General features: G+C 39.1%; 1 protein-coding gene across 28 annotated transcripts in view; it reads right to left on the reverse strand.

Annotated features, from left to right (window-relative positions):
* The window catches only part of CXXC5 (CXXC finger protein 5), a 122,859-nt gene that overhangs the window by 21,647 nt on the left and 75,971 nt on the right, over positions 1 to 25,241 (reverse strand). For 14 of the 28 annotated variants that reach the window (XR_015748749.1, XM_087961050.1, XM_087961041.1 and 11 more), the window contains 2 exons: positions 16,621 to 16,742; positions 11,026 to 11,992 (listed from right to left, as the gene is read on the reverse strand). Coding sequence is in view for 20 of the 28 variants with exons in the window: in XM_087961050.1 (XP_087817176.1) it covers positions 11,026 to 11,808 (783 nt within the window). In the remaining 8 variants the exon portion in view is untranslated. Of the gene's footprint in view, positions 1 to 6,077; positions 6,159 to 11,025; positions 11,993 to 12,554; positions 12,635 to 16,620; positions 16,743 to 25,241 lie in introns of all 28 variants that reach the window. The other 14 variants (XM_087961048.1, XM_087961049.1, XM_087961057.1 and 11 more) reach the window with 3 other exon arrangements.

Consider the following 25,241-nt stretch of genomic DNA (forward strand, 5'->3'; position numbering starts at 1 on the left):
GGAGCCAGTGCCATGAACATCTGGCAGTCAGAATTATACACTTGTCCTCTAAACACACGTCAAAGAGAACATCTGTCAGAAGAGGGTAATTGGATTCTACATTTAAGACTCTTATAAAATGAGGCCTTTAGAGCCATAGGAGGCAGAGGGCACCAGAAATGTGATTGGATGTGATAAAATAACAATGATTACACAAACTGGAAAAAGACATAAATGATGGAAAAATACAAAACAAGGAAGCGCTTCTCTAAATGATTGATCACAATATTGCTGTGCATGTCAAAAGGAAATGAGATCATGAACAGCACTTCCCTAGCATGTATACAGGAAGATGGAAGAAGCTCCTTTTCTTTACTCAGCTAAAAATATTCTGATAATAATAAGGCATAGAACCTGCTTTGTTTGAAATATGGGGGGCAAAAAGGAGATTATCCTAAATATATAATATTCTTAATAAGAATGATTTTTTTCATGTGGAAAGCTATCTACTAACTTCAGCCTTGAACTAGGCAATCAAATATTCAGCTTCATCATATCTTAGAGAAATTAGGAAAGTGCGGAAAGCATGCGTAACACTCAGTTCTGTTCTTAGACTTATGGGAATTATCCATAAAAATAGCACAATTGGTCCAGCTGAAATCAACTGGATTCTCAACCAATAACTATTCATTATCCTCCAGGCCCTCATATGGATTGTGGAATTCCCATCTCAAGGAATTAGCTTGCTATTCCATTTGGCATAATGAGGAATGCTCTCAATAAATTCCCACATCTAATCTTATAGATTTATAGAATATGGTTACAGCATGATATACTATTTGTGTAAATAATTATGTAGCATCTAGAGATGATCACACCCTATTTCAAAAAGTTAAAAGCGGGCCAAAAATAAATTTTGATTTGTTTTCATAAATTAAAAGAACAAAAAATTTAACCTCCCTCTTATTTTCATGAATGAACCTGCACTCCAATATTTTTTTTTTAAAGTCAAATTGCCAAGTTATATAACATACCAAAATGGGTCATCTGTGAGTCACAGATAAGGGAAATTAAGTGTGCATTTTCATTTAACATACTAGCTAGCTAACCCCTAGTACAATGTTTCCCATACTTGGGTCCTGCTAAATGTTTGGATTCCTGGAATGGTCAACACTGAAGTATGATCCTAAGTGTGAGTTCAAACATCTGAGTCACCAGTATATACTTTAACGATAAAAGGGGCTGTTTATTCAGAAGATAGTGATTACTCTTTTAGAAGTCATGTGTATATATCTCAACAGCATATAAAGAAAATTTGTATAAGATGTCAACAGCATATAAAGAAAAGTTGTATAAGATGTTTTACAGGTGGCATTTCCCCACAAGAATAGCAAGAATGTTCAAGAATAAATCTGAAAAATGTTGGAAATGTCATCAGACACCTGGCTCATATTACCATATGTGGTGGACTTGTGCGGATGCTAAAAAATACTGGACTAAAATCCACACGTGGTTGGAAAAAATGACAAAAAAACATATAGATTTGAAACCAGAGACATTTTTATTGGGAATTTTACCTGAAATATATAGTAAAGACTTGAAATACCTGATTGAAAATGTATTAACAGTGGCTAGGATTGTATTTGCTAAAAACTGGAAAAATGAGGAAACACCATCACAGGAGGAAATCATTAAGAAAATATTGGAATGTGCTGAAATGAGTAGATTGCATTTGAAATTAGAGAACAAGATAATAAACAATTTTATAAAATTTGGGATCTATTCTATGAATGGTTAGACAATAAAATATAGTAATGAAATATGTAGACTTTTAGAAAATACTAAATATATAAAGATGTATTCTTTTCTTATTATATCTACAAAATGATTCTAGGATAGATTTGGGATGATAATATGAACTGTCATAAAACAAATTAAGTAAAATATGATTATTTTGTAAAGCATGAATGAATAAAAGTATAGTCAAATGATTGATTAATAATGATATTAATGCATTTAATATTTGATTGAAAATACGAGATTATATACAATTTAATTGTAATTGAAGACTACAAAATGGAAGCACAAAACAATTTGTAAACCAATCGGCACACTGTATGTATATATATGGAAGTTGGCTTGATGTTTTTATGTTTTGTTTGTTTATGTTTGTTTTAAAAACCAATAAAAATTTTTTTAAAAAAGAAGTCATGTGTATATATCCATATACAGAGGCAGTAGCCTCAGAAGAGCAGACGTTCTGAATATCTTGATGCCCTACTTTTGAGATTCCGAAGTGGTTGTGCTTTGGTTTGGTCTTGCAAACCAGGTTTTTTGGTGGGAGGGGAGATTGGAAAAAGAGAGAGATTACATAATAAAGACAACCAGTAGTTAATTTATCTTAACATAGCTTTACTTTGTGGCAGAGAGGTGGGGAAGAGCATGGCCTCTATCTTTGAAAAGAATTTCTATGCTTCTTTTCATTCACTAAGTAGGTGTCCATTAAGTTGTAAATAGCAAAAGCATCCTCAATTACAAAATGCTTTCCATTTAGTTTATTTGCATTTTCAAGGGCAAAATATTTGCTATGGAACAGCTCAGGAGCAGGACAACTATGCCTTAAACTCAAGAAGAGGGGATCAAGAATAAGGGATATATAGCATGTTGTTTGTTGCAATCAGTGAACATTGTGGAACATCATCTTATTCTGTCCTATTCGGGTATGATTAATGCTCTCAAAAGACCACTGATAAGCAATATCATATTACCAGGGTAGCTTAATATCCTCCTCCATTGAATATTCTTTACAACAAGAATATTATGCAGCATTGTAATTTGTTCATAGATGCATGAAACACAGAAGTGCAGAGTTTTTCATACTTTTGAACATCAATTGCCAATTAAAATTAGCCTTATTATCAGTGATCAAGTGGCAAAAGGCAGGTAAGTATGCACAGGAAAATATAGCATACACTTTACAGGATTCTTTTTAACCATGGTTAATTAAATTAAGCCATGGTGATAGGGGTTTATATGAGAGCTAAACCATAAACTATGTTTTTTTTTTAAAACACTCCGTTACAAGCTTCATACAGCAAACTAAATCAAAAGCACACAAAGCAGATTAAGTCTTAAATGCAATATGTGGATCCAGCCAAAGGGTCCAAGCACTCCTAAGAATTCATTCATTTTATATTTTAACTCTCCTAAACTGGAGGTGTTGATTTTTGCAGTATTTAAATTTAACAATGTCTAATCTGTTCCATTTATTTCAACTCAATTGTACAAAAGGGGGCAAGTTCTTGCCACACAGAGCTATTATACTGAACGAAGGAACAATTCAGGAAAAACAAAGCCCGAGTAAAGAGCTGGTACAGAAATAAATCTGCCTTGCAAAACCAAAATTACTTTCAAAGAATTCTGGGTCTTCTGAATCTTTCTCAGATGAATATGATAACCACAACTGGATGTTGTCATACTTGCTGCATACATAATTTTTCATTGTCCATTACCACCTCCGTTCTATAGATGAATTATTACTTTAAATATCTCAAAGGGGCATGTACTCGTATATCCAGACAGACAGACGTTGGCTCCTCTTTGATCCTACAAACCACAGAAACTACTATTTGGAGTTTCTAGAAAAGTAAGCATTTCAGTGTTTTCTTTTATATTATCTTTTTACCCATGGTTAAATTAATGCTTCACGGGGAACTAGATATATGTTGCATATTTGTAACTTATTGTAGAATTGCAAGGTTCAGCATTTTCTTTGCATGTTTTTATTTGTCTAACAGCAGAATCAGCATAGGATAATAGCACCTGGAGTAGTCCCTGAATAGAAAATCGGGGCATAAAATAAACAATGCTGGGAAGGCTTTAGTGGTTTCTCACTCAAAGACCTGTGTTACATTTTATACATTTTGATCAAAAGTACACATTTTAGAAAAATGTTTTCTCTGATAGCCAAGACGGATTTCATCTAATGAGACTATGCTAATAGGTTTAGCATAGTTAATACACATTTTATATGTATATTTACAACTATCTGTATGTGATTTGTTGTGCTCCCTATTTCAAAAATAGGAATTAGCTCCAAAGGTACAAATCTGAAAATGAAAGCAGTCTAGTTTGAGCAAACTAGGTAAACCATTTTGCTAACTCAATTTGGAGTGGACATGAAAAAGCTTGAAAGCAGAGAAACAAAACTATCTGAATTGAAATATTTATAATATTTATTCATACTACACTAATCTCCTGACATTGAGGTTCTATCTGGTCTTTATACAGTTCATATATGTATTGCAATATTAAAATTTTGCTAGTTTTTAACTACACATTCTTTTAATCTTCGCACAAAATTATTTATATTTTTCTTGAACATTCTATAGATTTATCATTGTGATACAATCTATTACTTCAAGAATTACAAAAGAGGCAATCCTCCCTCTTTCTAGATTAAAAGAAATGTAAGTATAGATTTAAAAATTTTTTGGAGACCCACAAACACTTTTGCACATATTTCTATGACATTAGCTTCCAGTTTCCTTAAAAGAGTTTTTATTTTGCCAGTTATAGAACAGAATCAGATACCTCATTCAATAACAAGTAGATTTTTTTTTTAGTAAAGAGCAAATTAATAATTATTTTTAAACATCTACATATGCATTTGATGAATTCTTTTTATGCATTCCTAATGATGCAGGACTCAGATCTTTGTATTTCTTTATTCTTCAAACATTAAATTCTGAAAATTTACATGGAATTTCAGTAGAATGCAACATTGGTGCAATTTAGTAACTTTATTTCTTAATGGAGTGAGTGATTGTATTATAATAAAACTCTTCATAATTGAGCCACTTCAAATTCATAAAGTATCTTCAAACTATTCAAATTTGAAATCCCCTTTTTGAAGTCTGAAATAGCAATAGCACTTAGATTTATATACCACTTTATAGTGCTTTACAGCCCTCTCAAAGCGATTTACAGTCAGCCTATTGCCCCCAACAATTTGGGTCCTCATTTTACCCACCTCGGAAGGATGGAAGGCTGAGTCAACCTTGAGCCTGGTGGGATTTGATCTGCCCAACTGCAGTAGGAGTAGCTTGCAGTACTGCACTCTAACCACTGCGTCACCAAGGCTCTATAACTGATTACTTTGGAAATGTTTTACGCCAGTTTTTATGTCAGTTTTTTGATGTTTTCGGTGTAAAACATTTGATGCGTTTTGACATTAAAACAAAGTGATTTTGAACTCAAAGCAAAGCTTTGGTAGACCTTTTGAGCTTTGGTAAGTATATTTCAAATGTAAAGCAGTTGTGAAATAGTTGACATTTGAAATGTTTTGTATATTACTGATCCATATTGGGATTTTCTTTACGGTGTTTTCCTTCATTTGATGCACCATACCAGAGCGTACCCTCCACTCTCTATATCTTTTTAAAAGTCCTTGGATCGTGTACATCATCTGTCCAAGTTGAAACTTAGAATTGCAGAAATACACTGCCTGAACACACTTAGAGTAATTTGTTTTAAGCAGGCTCTTAATGATTAAGATTAGTTAGGAGGTTCTAGATTTCAGCAGGACCTGTATGCAATGTTTGGCCTGTTTTAGGCAGAGAAATACCATTTCCTGCATTTCTCACTAACAAATTATGAATCAAAATACAGGTAGTCCTCAACTTACAACAGTTCATTTGGTGATCATTCAAAGTTACAACAGCACTGAAACAAAGGACTTATGACCATTTTTCATACTTATAACCATTACAGCATCCCCATGGTCATGTGATCAAAATGTAGACGCTTGTCAGCTGATTCATATTTATAACGATTATAATGTCCCAGGGTCATGTCATTCTCCCTTTGCGATCTTCTGACAAGCAAAGTCGATGAGAAAGCCAGATTCAATTAACCATGTTACTAATTTAACAACTGCAATGATTCACATCTGTGGCGAGAAAGGTCGTAAAATGGGGCAAAACTCACTTAACAAATGTCTCACATAGCAGCATAAATTTTTGTTTCCAATTGTGGTTGTAAGTTGAGGACTACCTGTGAAAAGTCCTAGGATGGGAGTGAAGTGAAGAAATCCTTACTGTGAGATGATGACAGCTCTTGCAAATCAGAAGACAGGCGGCTCTGAACAATCAGTGACCACAATCCACTGACTCTGTGTCCTGTATTAATTAGACAGAGGAAGGACCTATTGGATTTTCTACTCAGGATGGATGCTTTTAAATAGCAATTTTAAATTTGTGATTTAAATCACCACAAAAATCCAATTTAAATATTTCACACAAAAAAATTGTCTCCGTATGGTGGATACGAAGGCATACTGGGAAAATAATTAACAGAAACTGACTATTGCCTTAATGAATAAAGTATGTTTTTATGTATGAATACATACCTGCACCATGAAATATAACAAAAAGAAACAGGATCATGTAAGACATGCACAAATCTGGCAACTGAATGAAGCTGTCTGTCAAAACTGACTTGGCTTTATCATTGCCTGTTCCTGATTTCAGCTCACAGTTTGCCAAACAGAAATGGGAAAGGGGTTGGTAAATTCCTAGCAAGGGGGGAGGTCTGAGGAATGCATGAGAGCCTTCTGCTGCCTGAGAAGAGATACCCATCAAGGTCAGGTTCCAGTCTGTTCAAGCGGCACAGACTGTTTTTCCAAAACAAAAACACTGTGTGCAACTGGTTTTACCTATGCAGATTTCTCACGGGAAAACCTCACAACTGGCTTTGCTTCTGCTGTACCTAGATGGATCGTTCAATAAAGTTTCACTCTTGTTGAACTAATTGGACCAGGAATTCCTTTTTCAGAATGTGCCAACCAGTGGTGGGATTCAAATTTTTTTGCTACCGGTTCTGTGGGCGTGGCTTGGTGGGCGTGGCAAGGGAAGGATACTGTGAAATCTCCAGTCTGAGGTGGTATTGGCTGGTTCTCCAAACTACTCAAAATTTCTGCTACCGGTTCTCCAGAACTGGTCAGAACCTGCTGAATACCACCTCTGGTGCCAACTGAGATGGTTGACTTGACACTGTTGATCCATATACCATTTTCATTGTCTACTGTACTGTATTTTAATATACTGTACTTCTTTTCAATCTTTATCTCTAGGAGACCACAGTCAAACTCAAGGCTATGTGGGCAATTTTTCTACTGAGTTATAACTCCAAAGGAAAAATCATCTTCATGACAAAAGGTAAGATTATGGGCCAAGTCCTTAAGAGACTACGTTATGAATCTCTCTTTTATCTGGTTTGATCACTAGAAATATGTATCTGGTTGTCCTCTACTGACTCTTTCATTTTTATCCAACTGTTATTCACACACGTCCAAAGCAGGAACTGCAATGCAACACATTACTATAAAATTACACAATAGATTGCTGCTCAGACTTTGCTTAGGCATCTCCAACAAAATTGGGATCTCCCAAACAAAACAGCCCTCACCAGTTGGAAGGTTCTTGGTGCTTTTTTCTATTCCATCCATTCATTATATAGCCTTTTCTTTCTGGACCCAGAGAACTACTCTGATTCTTTGTCTGCATGACTGCCTTTCAAACACTATTATGTTTAATCCACCAATGATGATATTTCTCTTAATAAACTTTAACACTGCCTGAAGAAATGAAAATGATAAAATAGGAAAACTAAATTGCTTGGATAGTAAATAAATGTCACAATGCTAATGGAATAAAGACACATGCATTCTGGATTTTACCAAATTCTAAAATGCCTAGAAGAGAAACATCTTAGCCGAGTGCAAAGAGGGCACTGCGATTTTTCCTAAATCAGGGGTCCACAACCCTTAGGCCACGGACTGTCACCAGCCCACGGCCCACCAGGATTTGTGCCGCACAAGTGAACAAAGCCCCATCTGTGCACATGCAATATCCAGACAGTATGCAAAAATATGCCCACTGGTCCATGGAAAAACCGCCCTCCATGGAACCAGTCCCTTGCTGTCCTATATAGAAGACAGATGGCTGTCTTCAGATGGAGAAAGGTTTAAAGGTTTAAAAGGACAGTATTAGTTTCCTGAGTTTGGTCTAGAAATGGCCTAGAACCCAATATAGCTGATACCTCAATATTCTGTTGACCTATCCTAATTAGTACAGTAGTAGTACAATTCTGGATTACTGGATTATTTTCAAAAATAACTCTAATTAGAACAATAGGAATAATCTGAGTGAATTTATACATTTAGTACTATTAGTTGGTAACACACCAATTAACCACTGAGACAACCTCCTATGACAAGAGTAGTCCCAAACAGCATAACTGAAATTTTAGAGAAAGTGTATCCCAGATTGAGTATCATGCAATTGGGTTGACAACCCATCTCCATCTCATCTAGGGTGCATTTTAACATACAGGCTATCAAATGGCTTCCAGTCATCTAAGCAAAAAACTGAAGGACCAAACTTCCAAGGACATCAAATTCCAGTAAGTAGATTTATTATTAGTTAATGACCTCCACAGCAAAAGAATTCCATAAGACTGCTATCCATCGTGTACAGTCAAATAAAATCAGGGTTTAAATTTTGGCACCTCTCCACAAATATAATGTACAGGCTTTGGATGCAATCTGATAATCCTGTAATTCAGGAATCAGCAATGCACCCAAATAATAAATCAAACCTGCATCATTTATATGCAACAGATTTAACAAAACTGCATGTCACATGAGAATATCGATGCTCACTTCCATTATGAAAAAGTAGCCTCAAATGGTGAAATTTAGTTCAGAGAAATAATCACCTTTTGCTTTTGTTTTCTCTTCTCTATTCAAAATTGGCATTATCCAAGCTCCAAACTACATCGGATTTTTTTTCTTGCAGAAGGTGCTCCATCATGGCTTTGGTGCATACATTCTAATTAGCTTTCTTGAAATTTGAATCAAGTTCAAATCCTGCTGAATTGCTGATCATATCCATGCAATTTTCTTCATTACAGCATGGAAGTGATTTGCCACTGTCTTACCTTTTTGCAACTATGCAGAAGAAGCCCCAATGTTATTGCCTATCAAAATTTATTTATGTACATTTCCAAGTAAAATGGAAGTAAACTGTTTAATTAATGTCACTCCCCAAATTCAAATAAATTTATCTTTTAAGTCATTAATGCGACTTGTGAAATGAACTACTATATACACATTTTTCTTTGCTTGCAGATTAGAAAAGTTAAATCTAATTACTGATTTTTGTTCACATGCTGGAATTATTTATGTCTCTATTTTGCTGTGCTTGTATCTCAATTATAATCCTAATCCTTATTGCCTAATCTTTATTCATTCATTTGAAAGTTCACATTCACCATATTTAAGCACCCATTCTTTCAAATTACAAAGATTTGGAACTCTATGCTTAGTCAAACATCAATGAGCTTTACTAAATCAAATTCTATGAACAAGAAAAATTTAATAAAGGTTCTGGGCACAGACTTTCAAGATTGTCAGCTACTGAGCAAAGTTCAGGCAGATAAACATCTGCGAGAAAATTCATACTATCCCAAGGGTTTGATGAAATAAAATGAAAGAATGAATGTAATCTTTATAACAAGTTAACTTCCTAGGAACTGGATATTTCCTAAAGAGTTTAGGAAGTATCTTGAATCTTAAGAATTATAATGGAGTGTTCTAGAATATAGACATAGACATGTCCTAATCCTTGTGTTGTGTCCTTGTGCTCCTTGTGTTTCCAAGTTATAAGAATCTTGTATAGCTGGGTAAATCAAGACCTTTGGGACCTTGAAGACATGTAGCCAAAAGCAGGTACTGGGGTAAGTCAAGAGTGCCACAATATGAGGGAGGGAGGAAAGCTGTTAAGTGGCCTACATCTAAATCTTCTGAGAACTCTGGCCTACATCTGAATCTTCTGAGAACTTATGCTACATCAAGTTTCATTTGTTTGAAACTAATTTGGATTAATGGATGATCACATCTTGAGAGGAGACATGCATATTAACAACTTCCTCATAAATAATACAAGGTGGTAAATCTTTCCATCACTTAATAACTTCCGTGAAAAGGGCAAAACCCCCACATCTTTACATATTCACTTCTAGCTCAAAGCATGAATACATAGTTACACCACCTAAGCTACAAACTTTAAATGCAAATAGAGAGTCTTCAACTTACAACAATTTGTTTAGTGAAAGAAGTGACTTATGAGTTTTTCACACAACCGTTAACAGCATCACAATGACAACATGACCAAAATTTGGATGCTTGGCACCTGACCCATATTTATGAAAGTATCCCAGTGTCATGTGGTCACATTTTGCGACCTTCTGACAAACAAAATCAGTGGTGAAGCCAGATTCACTAAACCATGTTGTTAACTTAGCAACTGTAATGATTCATTTAATTCTTGCCAATTGTGGCAAGAAAGGTAAAGTGAGCAAAACACACTTAACTGTCTTCCTTAGCAACATAAATTTTGGGCTCAATTGTTGTCATAAGTCACGGGCTACCTGTATCCCTCCAGCTGTAAAAAATAATAAGCTATACCTATACCTTCTTCTACCCTTAGCCCTTCTTCTAATATAAGCTTATCTTACACCATTCTGAAATATTTAAATCAAAGTAACACATATAAAAATATTGTGAACACTTCAAAGCACTACAGCATTAAACAAGAAATGTATCCTGGGAAGACAGAATAGAGCCTCTTTCTTTAATGTACAGGAAATTCTTACATTTATTATCTTTGCTTGGAAAAATACTAAGCAATCTGAATCCATGCATGCGGTCTGGGATGGAGGAGTCCGTGACCGCCATATCAGCTGCTTAACTTGCTATAAGGTTCTAGCTCATTATACCTCATGAAGGAAACTAATACTCCCTCTTTTAAATATTATTAACTGTGTGGATTTATATCTGTGAAAAGACTGGGCTATATAAAATATAAAGGTATAAACCATAAATGGATTCAAACTTCTGACATTTCCACATCCAGTCCTCATAATCTGATTCCACAAAGGACAGTTGAGAGGGAATTATTAAGCTGTGTCAGCAAAAGCAATTACCTCCAGTGCAGCAGAAGGCTTCTTTTTAAGTTCTTCACATTTTCGGAATTTGCAAATCTGATGTCCAGTTTTACGGTTCCTACAACTGCTGCACTGCTCACAGTTTATCCGTCTTCTGCAAGGAGGACACATGCCGCATCGTTTTCGTTTCTTTTTCCCTGAATTGATGGCAGATGCCAATTCATTCTGCATTGGGTACTCTGCTAAGCCAGCCATATGGAGTGCACTTTCTGCCAAAAATACACCAGCAGGGGTCATAATGAAAAGGCCAGGGTTGATAGGAAAAGCCCCCAGGTAAGGAAAATCAGATGGGTTGTTCATTGTTTCAGCAGTTGAGACAGCTTCCATGTCTGAGATGCCCGTCCCGTGGTCATTAGGCAGGGGGATGTGCTCCTGGACTACTCTTTTGAGCAACTCTGTGGACTGAGCAAACTGTTGCAAGATGTTCTGTCCTTCCAGAGAAATATCTGATTTGCTCAACATGTCAGAGATGGTTTTGTGCTTTGAGGTAGAATTGCTTTTTTCCATGATTGCCTCACTGCTGTTGGCCATAGGGACACATTTCTCCGAATGTTCGCTTAATGAGGTGCTGCTGCTACCAAAGGCAGAGTAATGGGACAGTGGTCGAGACTTCTTAAGACTTTTGTTCAAAGGTTCACTAATTATCCCACTTTTGTTCCTTCTTTCCAAATTGATTGAGGGCTGAGAATCACCAGAATTGTTGCTTTTTTCCAACAAGCCTGGCTTGATGCCAGCATCTTGATGGACATCAGGATCAGACATCTTTCTTTCTCTTTTTTTAAACAAAAGGACCAGACAAAGCAACCAGCTCACTTACTGTAGAAAATAATCAATCACAATACTAAGAGCAGTAATCACAAAAAAATGGAAGGAGCAAGATCTGTCCTCAGTGTAATTTCACAGTCATTACAACATCTCCTGCAGGTTTCATATATCACACGTAGCTCTGAAAGTAAAGAAGAAGAAAAAAAACAGGGAACAGAGAGGAGAGACGTTAGCAAACCGCTAAAAGTTAGTAACTGCTAAAACAAATAGCTTCTGTATTAGTGTTCACTTTAAATTTCTCTTGTAATAAAGTCAGGACGCACCAGAGTCAGAACAGATATTTCCATGTGATTTGTATCATTAATCTAGATCTTACAGACTTTCGTTGGATGGCTTACCCTGTGATCTGACACTGCTTGTAAATATAGGTCGCAGACTGCAACAGTACAATACACAAGAAACAAGAAACTAATTCAATTCTTTATTTGCAAACATCTTGGCTCTCTATCTTCCCTTCCTTTAAGGGGACTCAGAAGATAATTTCTCCTACAGGCATTGTCCTTGATGTGACCGAGGAGGATAGTTATGAATCAGCAATTTCGTATTAATTTAGGAAGAAGCCAGCTTCTATGTTTAAAAACATAAATTCTACATTGGGAAACAAGTGCTGAATTAAACTGCAATTGTTAATTTGCTATTTATTATTGCCCATTTATTTTTTAAATGACAAATAATTTTTATACCTGAGAAGAAAAGAATCTGTGTGCAAGTCCAATTCCAGCATTTCTACATAGGTCTGGGGAAAACTCCTGCCTGAGAGTTGCTACGGGTAGACAAGACTGAATTAGTTGAACAAGTACTCTTTACTGCATTAGACATATTGTTCTATGGTAAGAGAGGTATCTTATTTATTCAAGAAAAACAATGCTGAAATGAAAATGTACAGTTGGCAAGAATGTAATCTTAAGGTACTGAAGGAATATGCCAGCATGAATGAACTCAATGTATGCAAAACTTCGTAATTGCATGGGTATTCTCTACTTCTAAATATAAATGTCACAAAAAGCTTGAGTTTTCACTCTCAAACAAAAGCAATGTACTGTGAAACCCCAAATAGGTAGCAGGTTTTCAGGCTGCAGCATTGAATCTATGGAGAAAATATGCAGCAATGTTTCAGATTCTCATAATGTCCAGTTTTATGTCTTTGAATAGGAAATCAGACTTGCAGTTAAGACATTCATTCACATGAAAGGCAGCAATGAGTTTGCAAGGGGGATGCAAGACCAGAGATATTTTCTGATACAGTCCAGCTTTATTTTTCTATTATATGCAAATAATTCATACTATGAAGTCACAAACAGAAGCTATGCAAAAAGTCTCTTGAAACTTATCTTCCTAGCTACTTGACAAATTAGTATTCCAGACTGAAGAGGTAACTGAGATAAGGCAATTTCAAAGGTAAAATTCAATCATATGACTCATTGATAAGGCCTGTTTTCTTTAATTTCTCCTCAGAGGGCTCTAAAGCATTTGTAAGCAGTAAAAGATTAGCTGATTGGGATTGAAAGAAAAGCATAAGTGTTCTGTAACAGGAGATCGTATAGCTAAGGCACAATGTCAGATTCTCACTGTCCACCACAGTAACACAGAGAACTTTTCACTTTCTTTAACTGTGACACCGTCACTGTCACATTGTGAATCCAAAAGTGAAAAAGTGAAACATGGAGATATGAGTCTAACTAACCAGAACAGCAGCTCCCTGACGCACGCATGCAGGAGCACCGGAAACTGGAAGCTTGGCTTCCCAGCGCACACATGCTCACCAGCCACCTGATCTTCCAGTTTCTAACACACATGCGCATGTGAAGCCCAGTTGGCCGGCACGCACATGCATTCCAGGAAGCTGCTCTTCCGGTTTCCGGCGCTCCCGTGCACGCGAAGAGCAGTTGGCCAGCATGCATGTGCATGCCGCAACCTGGAAGAGCAACGGACGACAGCTGCCGTGCCTGGAGAGATGGCGCAGTGTGCCATTTCTGGCATGCGTGGCATAGGTTCGCCACCACAGCCTTAAACAGCCTCGGTAATTCTGACTCCAAGAGTAATTCCTGATGAATTCAGTAAGTAAAAAATGAAGGTGGCCTTGATTCTTGGTGACTCCATTCATGTAGCTTTCTTAAAGGAAATATCATTTTTTTGTTATTATTTTCTTCTAGAAGATTTCCAACTTCTCAGACTAGCCAGCAGCCCTGGAATTCCTTCAACAAACTGTCATCTAAGGGTCTTTACTATTTAGGTCTTGAAATAAATCAAGATTTGAGCTATGGTGGCACAATGGTTAGAATGCAGTATTGCAGGCTGACTCTACCCACTGCCAGCATTTCGATCCTGAACAGCTCAAAGGTTGAGTCAGCCTTCCATCCTTCCTAGTTGGTAAAATGAAGTTTCAAGCTTGTTGGGGGCAATAGGCTAATTCTGTAAATCACTTAAGAGTGCATTATAAAGCACTATGAAGTGGTACATAAGTCTAAATACTATTGATATTGATAGGTGCTGCCACCAAATAAAGGACTTCAATTCAACAGAATTGAGTCACAAAGCTGACACACATTAGATAGAACCAATCTAACATCTAGCCTAGAATTTGCAATTGAAAAATAAGGCCCATCATGGTCAGTGAGTTTGGTCCAGCCATAAGATCCCATCTTTGTTAGCCCCCCATCCCATTTGCCTAGTCTCCTCTCACTACGGTAAGATGATTAAAGGAAGCTCATGCATAATTCACGAACATAAAGTAATCTTCAGAATGTACATCTGGAAAGCTACAAGAAACACTTCCTTTTTAAACCCACATGCCTGCATTCACCTTGGCCAGCTCCAATGAAGATATAAAAAAAAAATCTGGTGGGAGGGAGCACTGTACTTACTAATCAACTTTCAAGTTGCAAGCTTTTGCTAATAGGAACAAAACAATCTGTAACCAAAACTAGACAGTCGTGGAATTGAGAAGAAGGCAGGAAAAGGTTTGTAGCATAGTGTTTATGAAAGTGTCATGCAAGAAACAAAGCCTTCCCGCCTTCTCCCAACTTTCTTTCCTACCTTCTCCCAACTTCCATCACTATAGTATTAATACAGTGGTTCCCAAAGTGGACAGTACCGCCCCCTGGGATGACTTAGGGGAGCGCTAAGAGGCAAGGGGGATGGCAGGGGGGTGCTAAGAGGCAAGGGGGTAGCAGAAGAGTGCTGCAAGTGGGCCCCTCGCAGGGTGCAATTCAGCTCCCCCCACACTTGCCTGTCTTGCTGGTGGCCAAGAGGAAGGCGAGCCAAGGCTGACCTATTGTCGCTTGGATTCTCCACAGCTGCTGGGCCTTGCCTGCTAGGGACGGGGATGGGAGTGGGGCGACCAGGCAGCATGATGCTATGCCTCCTGCATCGCCCCTTACCTGCCGCGCCTTCCCTCTGCCGCCCGCCAGTCTGCGCGATTTGGCTGAATGTGGGCCACCGCTGTGAGAATGATGTGAGTCAAGCCTCGTGAGAGTGGATCTTCCAGCCCATGGAGCTTGCATAGCAGCGGCCCATACTCTGCTAAAATGCTTGGAGGGGTGGCTCGGAGTGCTTCCTGGTTGCCCCCCTCAGCAGCGGTGACCTGCGAGCCCCAGCAGCTGGCGACATGCGGGCTGGCGGGGAGCCGAATAGCAACAGGTCCGCCCTGACAGGCTCACCTTTCCCACTGCCACCAACCACAGGAGGAAGGTAAGTTTGTAGGCAGTCGAGAAAGCCCAAACTGCTGAGGTTTGGGCTTTCCCGACTGCCTACAAACTTACCTTCCTCCTGCGGCTGGTGGCAGAGAGAAAGGTGAGTCAGTCAGGGTGGGCTGGTTCACCTTTCCTGCAGCTCACTTTTCCCACAGCTCCTGCGGTGGGTGAGGCTGCAGCCTCGCTTGAAGTTCCAGTCACATGACCATCAAGCCACGCCCACAGAATCGGTTGTTAAGAAATTTGAATCCCACCCTTGGGTGGGGGGCACTGAGGATGAGTTTGTAGCACCAAGGGGGCGGTGGACTGAAAAAGTTTGGGAACCACTGTATTAACAGATCCATTACGTACTGTAAGGTAACAACTGTACTGCACATGATTTTTATTGCTAGTTGGACTTGCAATCAGAATGAACTTATGAACAGCCCCAAGAACATAATTCATTCCTAAGTAGAATAAGGTCTGTATATTTTTCAGCTACTCATCAATTCTGTGCTATGTATTTTACTGCTCTTTCACGACTGCTACTGAACAATGAGATGCTCAGAATTATGAAGCTAGAAATATCTCCAGATTTCTTCTTTACAATCAATTTAGTAACAATCATACTTTTTCTGAGGACAGAAATTAAATACTAAAATCCTTAGGAAAAAACGAAATTTAGGACTAAAAAACTTGAAAACTTCCAGAATACTGCAACCACACATCTAGGATAATTGCCTTACACAATCACAGGTTTCTATCCTTTGGGGCTCAGAAGTATAACGGTTATCATATACCAGGGGACCATATTTTTTTCTGCTACTTATACAATATGTCATTGGTTTCCCACAAGATGAAGTAAGGAAATGGTATTTTTAGGTTGTTGATGGTTTCAGTATTTTTCAACCTCCAACTCTTCTCCTAGATGTACCGAATACATCTAAATCAAATATTTGTATTTTACCAGCTGTAAAAACATTGTAATTAGTTCAGTAGAGACAACCAAACACAACATCAGTTCTCTGATTTATTTTAAAGTGATTTAATTGTGTAACTAATTGGAGCAATGATCTACCTTAGTACTTGAACCTGAAATTTAAACAGCAGCGGAAAGGTGCGTGGCTTGTTCTTCTATTTATCTCAGCACATTAAATGATATTCCATATGAAATCCATCAACAAATCTTGAGAGGCCTCCCTGGATAATGAAACATAGAAGAAAATTATTGTTATGCATCAATCGTTTTATGGAAACATATGCTTCTTATCTACAGTACACAATTAGTTCAGTTCCCACTGTTTATTAGCTACAGGTTCTCCCTCTTTAAAATTGTTAATTTTGGGCCCAACATTTATGGCTATTTTTTATTAATAATTTATTAAACATTATGATGATAATGTCTGGTGGTGATAATTTCTCGTTAGCCAGTTATAAGATGACAAATTGTATATAAGATGCTGTCCTATCAGTATTATAATCCAAATATTGCCACATTACAGTCCATTCCAGCAGCAATTTAGATAAGGTACAAAACCAAACAAGTAATTTGTTTTTGGGTCAATAGTGTTGTATGAGGAGGAGAAAAAGAATAGGGAGCAGTAGTAGTAATTCAAAAAGCAAACAAAATAAATTAACAAGTTAACTGTTCATCCCATTCAAAAGCATTTTACCCACGAAAAATGGCTATAATTTAGAGTTTTTTGACATATATGCATCTGAGCAATCAGGTGGTGGTGGAAATTACAGAATGGTTGCCATACAGAAATCAGAAATACAATGCATCATTCTACAGCCAAAAATGATACGTAACCCCATCATAGCCTAAGATGATGATTGAACTATGTCTTTAGAATTAATATGATAAATTATGAAACATTATTTTATATTTTTATATTTCACTATCTTGGATTTTTGAAGTTTTCAATATATGAAACCTGAAATGTGTTACATCACAGAAACATTTTCTTTAAATATTTGACACATTTTTCTCTGGTCAACTTAAATAATAAGCTATAATTCAAATTCTTGAAGACACCCTAGATTTCAACCACGTTTACTCTGAAGTAAATCTGCCTAATGTTAATTCCTCCAAGTAAGTGTCCTGTGATTTCTGCTATAAAGTAGATAATTCGCATACAACCTGAGCCACAAGTGGCATGTAGTTCTTCAATATAATCTAGTACAATGTGCAGGTAACAAGGAAATTGTCAAATACCAATCAATACTTTGGATGGAATTGAATACTGAGGAACTGTCATATTCCTACAACTTACACTCAATGTAACACTACAATTCATTCTACTGGATCACAGAACAAAGAAAAAATAAATAAAATAATTTCATCCAGACCAACTACTTTTATTATTTTACAAGTCAATTCAGAAACTATTGTATAAATCAGATGTGGTCGTGTTCTCAGATTTTTTTCTCCATTACAATCAGTGTTCAGTTATTAAATGTAATTTCCCAAGTAAGTCTTTAGACCAGACCATGCTGGCTGGAGAATTCTGGGAGTTGAAGTCCACAAGTCTTAAAATTGCCAAGTTTGGGGACCCCTGCTTTAGACACTGCAGCGAGGTTTAGGAGAATGTCTAAATTACTCAGGAAAGAGACTATTTTAAAAGAATATTGCTGCATTACACCATTTTAAAAGACTTGTCAATCTAGCAGGTCACCGCTAAACCAATTAGATTCTACCCACTCAAATTTCACCAATGGAGGTGTGATAACTAGAACTGCTTAAACACTAGAATGAGGCACCTCTATATCCTAATTCCAAACAAGAAGTAATATACAAGTTTAATTAATACATTAGTTGAAGTTTGAAGGGCGTACTTGCTGCAGGCTTTGTTCATGTTTCTCAATAAGAAATTTTTAGAAGTAAGCCTAAAAGAAAGCTTTTTATATATCTTAACTTTAATAAGATAATGAAAGAGCCACATTCTATTTACACACATTGAACTCCATTATCTCCCAGAATGCTAATTAGAATAAATGTCGAAATAAATCCTGATGAGTTTTAGATATTTTTGATTTCGCTAAATTTTTCAGCAGGCTTCAACAAGCATCCATTTTTTCCAGTTTGTTGCCTATAGTTTTTCTAGAAAACAGTTAGCATCTCTAGCTTATGAACTGTAGCATAAAAGCTTATGCTTTTTAGTAAAATTTGTTACTTAGAAAATGTAGTATTGAATTCCTTCTGATTAATGAAAAATAGAAACTTCAAAAATCAATTAAATGTGCATACAGTAAAAATATATCTTGTTAATATCTACCAGCAGGTGGCAGCCATTTGAAAATCTTGCCTGGGCCTAAAAGTTAACCAAGATTAAGCCTGGCTAGTACTGGGATGGGAGATTATGGGAAATATCACACTTGCAAAATAGATTGATACAGTGGAAAAACATCCTAGAAGGTGGCAATGGCATACCACTTCCATACTGTGGCTAAGAAAAATACGACAGGTTGAATGTAGAGCTCCTACTTTTTGTATGTATTGTTAATATTCATGTTTTTCTAAGGAAAGTTTCTAAATCAGTTTAAGCACAAAAATACACTGCTCAAAAAAATAAAGGGAACACAAAAATAAGACATCCTAGATCTGAATGAATGAAATATTCTTATTAAATACTTTGTTCATTGCATAGTTGAATGTGCTGACCACAAAATCACACAAAAATTATCAATGGAAATCAAATTTAGCAACCCATGGAGGTCTGGATTTGGAGTTACACTCAGAATTAAACTGGAAAAAAACACGACAGGCTGATCCAACTTTGATGTAATGTCCTTAAAACAAGTCAAAATGAGGCTCAGTACTGTGTGTGGCCTCCACGTGCCTGTATGACCTCCCTACAACGCCTGGGCATGCTCCTGATGAGGTGGCGGATGGTTTCCTGAGGGATCTCCTCCCACACCGGGTCTAAAGCATCCCCCAACTCCTGGACAATCTGTGGTGCAACGTGGTGTTGGTGGATGGAGCGAGACATGATGTCCCAGATGTGCTCAATTGGATTCAGGTCTGGGGAACAGGCGGGCCCAGTCCATAGCATCAATGCCTTCGTCTTGCAGGAACTGCTGACATACTCCAGCCACATGAGATCTAGCATTGTCTTGCATTAGGAGGAACCCAGGGCCAACCACACCAGCATATGGTCTCTTAGGATCTCATCTCGGTACCTAATGGCAGTCAGGCTACCTCTGGCGAGCACATGGAAGGCTGTGTGGCCCCCTAAAGAAATGCCACCCCACACCATTACTGTCCCACTACCAAACCGGTCATGCTGGAGGATGTTGCAGGCAGCAGAACTTTCTCCATGGCGTCTCCAGACCCTGTCACGTCTGTCACATGTGCTCAGTGTGAACCTGCTTTCATCTGTGAAGAGCACAGGGAGACAGTGGCGAATCTGCCAATCTTGGTGTTCTCTGGCAAATGCCAAACGTCCTGCACAGTGTTGGGCTGTAAGCACAACCCCCACCTGTGGACATCGGGCCCTCATACCACCTTCATGGAGTCTGTTTCTGACTGTTTGAGCAGCCACATGTACATTTGTGGCCTGCTGGAGGTCATTTTGCAGGGCTCTGGCAGTGCTTCTCCTGTCCCTCCTTGCACAAAGGCGGAGGTAGCGGTCCTGATACTGGGTTGTTGCCCTCCTACGGCCTCCTCCACGTCTCCTGATGGACTGGACTGTCTCCTGGTAGCACCTACATGCTCTGGACACTACGCTGACAGACACAGCAAACTTTCTTGCCACAGCTCGCATTGATGTGCCATCCTGGATGAGCTGCACTACCTGAGCCACTTGTGTGGGTTGTAGACTCCGCCTCATGCTACCACTAGAGTGAAAGCACCACCAGCATTCAAAAGTGACCAAACCATCAGCCAGAAAGCATAGGAACTGAGAAGTGGTCTGTGGTCACCACCTGCAGAACCACTCCTTTATTGGGGATGTCTTGCTAACTGCCTATGCTTTCCACCTGTTGTCTATTCCATTTGCACAACAGCATGTGAAATTGATTGTCAATCAGTGTTGCTACCCAAGTGGACAGTTTGATTTCACAGAAGTGTGATTGACTTGGAGTTACATTGTGTTGTTTAAGTGTTCCCTTTATTTTTTTGAGCAGTGTAATTAATTTATTGTATCCCATCTTTATTACTTTTACACATAGCTCAAGGCACGAACACGTCCAACCTACCTTCTTCCTATTAGGATTCCCAGAGACTATTACTACTAGGTACTACGATCATTGCATTTATATGGTGTGGGTTTTTTGGGGGGGTGGGTGGGTTTGGCAATGGTGATTTTGTAACTGCAAAAAGCTTTTATCTTTCTGAAAAAACCTTTGGTGGTGCATTAACCATTAAGCAGACTAAGCACCTGCTTAGGGCACCAGGCCCACAGGGGGCACCACAAAGTTGAGAATTCGTTTGTACAGTATGTACTAAGGAGGGGGCACCAAGATTTGTCAGTGCTTAGGGCACCAGTGAGCCTTCATCCGCCACTGTCTGCCACCACTTATAAATGAGCTAGCTGCACCTTTACTTCTCTTGCAATTTTATTTCATCCCAATTTTTTCATATTTTATCCAAACCAATAATAGAAATATTGAAGAATTCAAGACTGAAGTTTCAATCTTATGTTAATATTTTTTGTTGTTTGTTATTCAGTTCCCCTTCTGCTTCTTTTCCCTTTCTTTTATTCTGAACATATTCACAAGCCATTTTATTTTTCTCAACTTCTCTCTCTCCTCTCTCAACTGAGCTGGACTTTTAATTTTCCTGACACTCCACAAATCCAGAATCCCTGTATGCATATTTATTGATAAGCTAATCCTCATTCAACTTCTATACGATTTTTGTTCAATAGTCAGTAGGCTTTTGATGTCACCACATTGGCACCTTCCACTGTCTCCCAGCTGTGATACCAGCTGCTACTGTTACTGATACTTCTTGAAGTTTGGCAACAAATTCTTGAAGACAGCATGGTAGAAGAATTTGTTATGTGCTACCTCAAGAAAACATCGAATTCATTCAAGGGGGACATATCAAATGGCTAGTTTTGGAGAAATAGTCAATTTCCTAATTGTGACTCTTTCTATTCTGCTAAATGTTGAGTGACATCAGAATAGGGTTAGGCACTCAAGAGTCATATCAATTCTGAATGGAGCCAAATGGGGCTGGCATGCTGGTGATGGGCTGCCAACAGCATTATATTTCCTCCAGCTGGGTATAGGTGCTGAAGGACAGTAAATACAGTAAATGTACTTCATAGATATGCAAGGAGAAATTCTTCCCATTGCTCCAGAATCTATTTATTGGCTGTTACTCTCAAACATAATCCCTTTCCCAGGAATACTAATTCACAGCCTTTAGACACTGGAATCCTATCCTGCTGAAAGGCCCGACAAATTTGATTCCAGATAAATGGTTATGAAAACATGTCCTACTAAAGAGGAGATAAACCTTCAATGATCATTTATAACATGGAAAAAACACAATGAGACATTTCAGGCCATCATGATGAATTGAGTAAGCTACCTCCAACTTAGTCTTCAAGTTGTTATACTATAACAGGGGTGTCAAACTCCTGGCCATGACCACGCCCATGCCTGGTTTAGCGAACAGGGGAAAGTCCCGGTATGTCACGTGATAACTCCGTGATGTGAGTTTGACACCCCTGTGCTAAATTGTTATTTAAGGTGGCCTGATTTGTGAAACCCCAGGCAGTTTACACCCAGGCAAGAGATGACAAAGCACATTGATGGACAATACCTTTCAACACATTTACACATTACAAATTAATAGCATCACATCCCATGATGCTTTTCCTGCAAAGGAACAAAAAAAATAGATTTTCTAAAAAAATTCTTGTTTGAAGCGGGCTGAAATATGAGTTTTTCCTAATTATTATTCCAGGTTTATTCCCACCACCAGATTTTTAGTGTAAACAGCTGCTGAGAGCAAACAGTGAGAACAAAAATAATGCTGTTTATTTATTTTATTTTGGCACTGTCCAACTCCAGAGCAACTCTGGGCAGTTCACAATTTAGAACAGAATACAATTATGGTTGACAGTCAGCCACATGTTTAGACTGGATTTGGCTTTTTTTTAACCTACAGAGTTCTTCCAAAGAACCTGGGAGAATCAAATGTTAGTGCTTGATGGTGTTAAAAGGTATCCTTGCAGGAAGTAAAGCTGCTTTTTGCAATTGATTGGTGGTGATTTTGTCAATACGGATGGTGTTCAAGTGGTGCTCCAGATGTTCTGGAATTGCACCCAAGGAATCTATTACTATTAGAATTATCTTTGTTTTCTTTTGCCACAATCATTCTACTTCTATCTGCAAGTCTATTTTGTGATTTTCTCCAGTTCTTTCTCTTCTGTTATGCTGTCTCCAGGTATTGCCACATCCACCACCCAGAATTTGGGATTTTGTCTGGCAGGTATGTGTATGTTTGAATTCTTAAGTCCCAAGGCATTTTAGTTTCATTTTTTATTACTTTGTCTATTTTGTGATCTCATTAGTTCCTGCTTGCAGGCAAATGGTATTCCTTGCAAATATTCCAATGCATAATTGTTGCTACTTTATCATGCTGTTGTTTGTAGTCTGTCTGTGTTATCGTTTTGCAGCAGCTAACCAGGTAGTCCATTGTGTCTTCAACTTCTTTGCAGAGGCTATCTTCTCAATTAAGGCTTTGTCATGGCCCGGTTGGATCTCAGTTCAGGGGAAGATGAGTCGGAACCAGGACCATCCGACGGAGATGGCACGTCTCCTCTGTAACATCCAGAGAGTCAAGGGGCTGAAAATTATGCTGTCCCAGACCCCTATGACATTGGGGGAAGTGGACAACTGGACTGGGAGCTGCCTGCTTTCATGAACACAGGGGAAGATTGGCTGCAGATGGGCAGCAGTCGTCAATGTTCCCACTGATGAACCCAATCAAAGCAAGCATGCCTGAGACAATTCCATCTCTTAATGCAAAACTTTATTGAGTACATCATATCAGCAAAGATGGGGGCAAAACCAGATCTAACCATTTCCCACGCAAAACCACATCATTTTAAAGTTCAAGTTCTCTCCCCGCCCCCTATTAAGCCAGGTCACATTGTCCAATGGAGTCTCCTGGTATTGTTGTGAGAAAGTATTTTGGCTCTGGTAAACACCTGCCAAAATGTCCTTGGTTCTCCCAGCCGGCATCCTGATATTTAGAACCTAAGTTCTATCTATCCCTTCCCTCCCCCATAGTTGGTTGGCAAGCTGAAAAGTGATAATAGTTACACCAACAAAAGCACCTTCTGAAGCTTGACAGCAGCAATTAAAGACAATAGATCCCCTCTGACAAGGAACAGCTGCCTCCCCCCACTCAATCCACAGACCCAGGGAGTGGAAGAAAAGCTCAGAGGTCTGCAAGGCTGCTCACAAGAAGGCTGCCCCACCCTCCTCACAAGGAACATGTGGCTCAGGGTAATTTAACCAGAGGTCAGGGTACACATTTGTCTCGACATACACTCCCCTGACTTCTTGAAACCTCGTCTCATGGACTTGTATTTCAGCCTTTCGGCTTCCATACCTTGCTTTGCAGATTCTGACTCTGGATTGTGGCATATGGACCTGGTTTTGCAAACACTGCACCTGGCTTGTGGACTTAAGACTTCCTTCCTGTTTGGGGGCTTGGTTCTGGTGACCAGTGGACCCAGCTGGTAGGACTGTAACCTACATTGACTATGGGTGATTGTTTTGTGGGGGAAGAGTGGAGTTTTACCAACACCCATGAAGGGCCATCTGTCATGGTTTAGCAGTGCAATAAAAGCAGTGGTGGTATTCAGCCGGTTTGCACCAGTTTGGTAGAACTGGTATCTAACTGTGGAGTTTGCCAAACCAGCTGATCCCACCACTGGCTGGCCTCCCTTGCCAAGTGCCCCTCCCCTCCCAGCCACTCCTTTTCTTGCCTGCCTGAGCCTCGCCTGCACATATTGGCTCACCTGCCTTGGCTGCTCGCCTCGACACGTGACATCCAGCCTCGCCTCGACATCAGGAGGCCAGGCAAGCGGACGTCTCACTGGGCTCATCCTCCAACTCCACAGAAGAGGAAAGGAATGCCCCTATCTAACGGGGAAGACTATGCTTCTGAACATGTACAGAGAGCCTTCCCAGGGAGCCAGACCAGTTGGATAGGTGGCTGCAGTAAAGTCCTCTGCACCTGAACGATGCTAGAGCTGCGCACTTCTGGTTTCCCTTCTAACCCCGCTCCCCCAGAAGCTGCACCTTGTCTGCTCCACTTGTACTGAGAGTTTGGATGCTGGTCAGCCACTGCTGGCTGTGCTCTGCCTGGGAAGTTCTCTGCCTTTCTTGCCCACTATCCTAGGATGGTGGGCCCTCCTCTGCTCCTTTTCCCCTCCCTTTCCAAGCCCCCCCACCCTGGCCGCCCCTTGTTTTCCCCACCTGCCTCCTCTCGCAGCTCTATGGCAGCCCAGCAGCTGGAGCAAATCCTGGCACTCCTGCTTCAGCCTGACAATGCTATCATCCAACAGGTAGAGCAGCAGGCAGATGGGGAAGAGGAGGGGGGAAAGAGGATAGGGAGATTGGGAGCTAGGGGAGGCTTGCCAGTGAAGGGAGAGCATGGCTTTGGGGAGGGAGAGAGGAAACACAGATAGTCCTCGACTTACAACAGTTCATTTAGTGACCATTCAAAGT

Source organism: Notechis scutatus, chromosome 3 (genome assembly GCF_049901735.1).
Source record: "Notechis scutatus isolate UNSWTSFEM ecotype Mainland chromosome 3, rNotScu1.2, whole genome shotgun sequence".
Taxonomy (NCBI): domain Eukaryota; kingdom Metazoa; phylum Chordata; class Lepidosauria; order Squamata; family Elapidae; genus Notechis; species Notechis scutatus.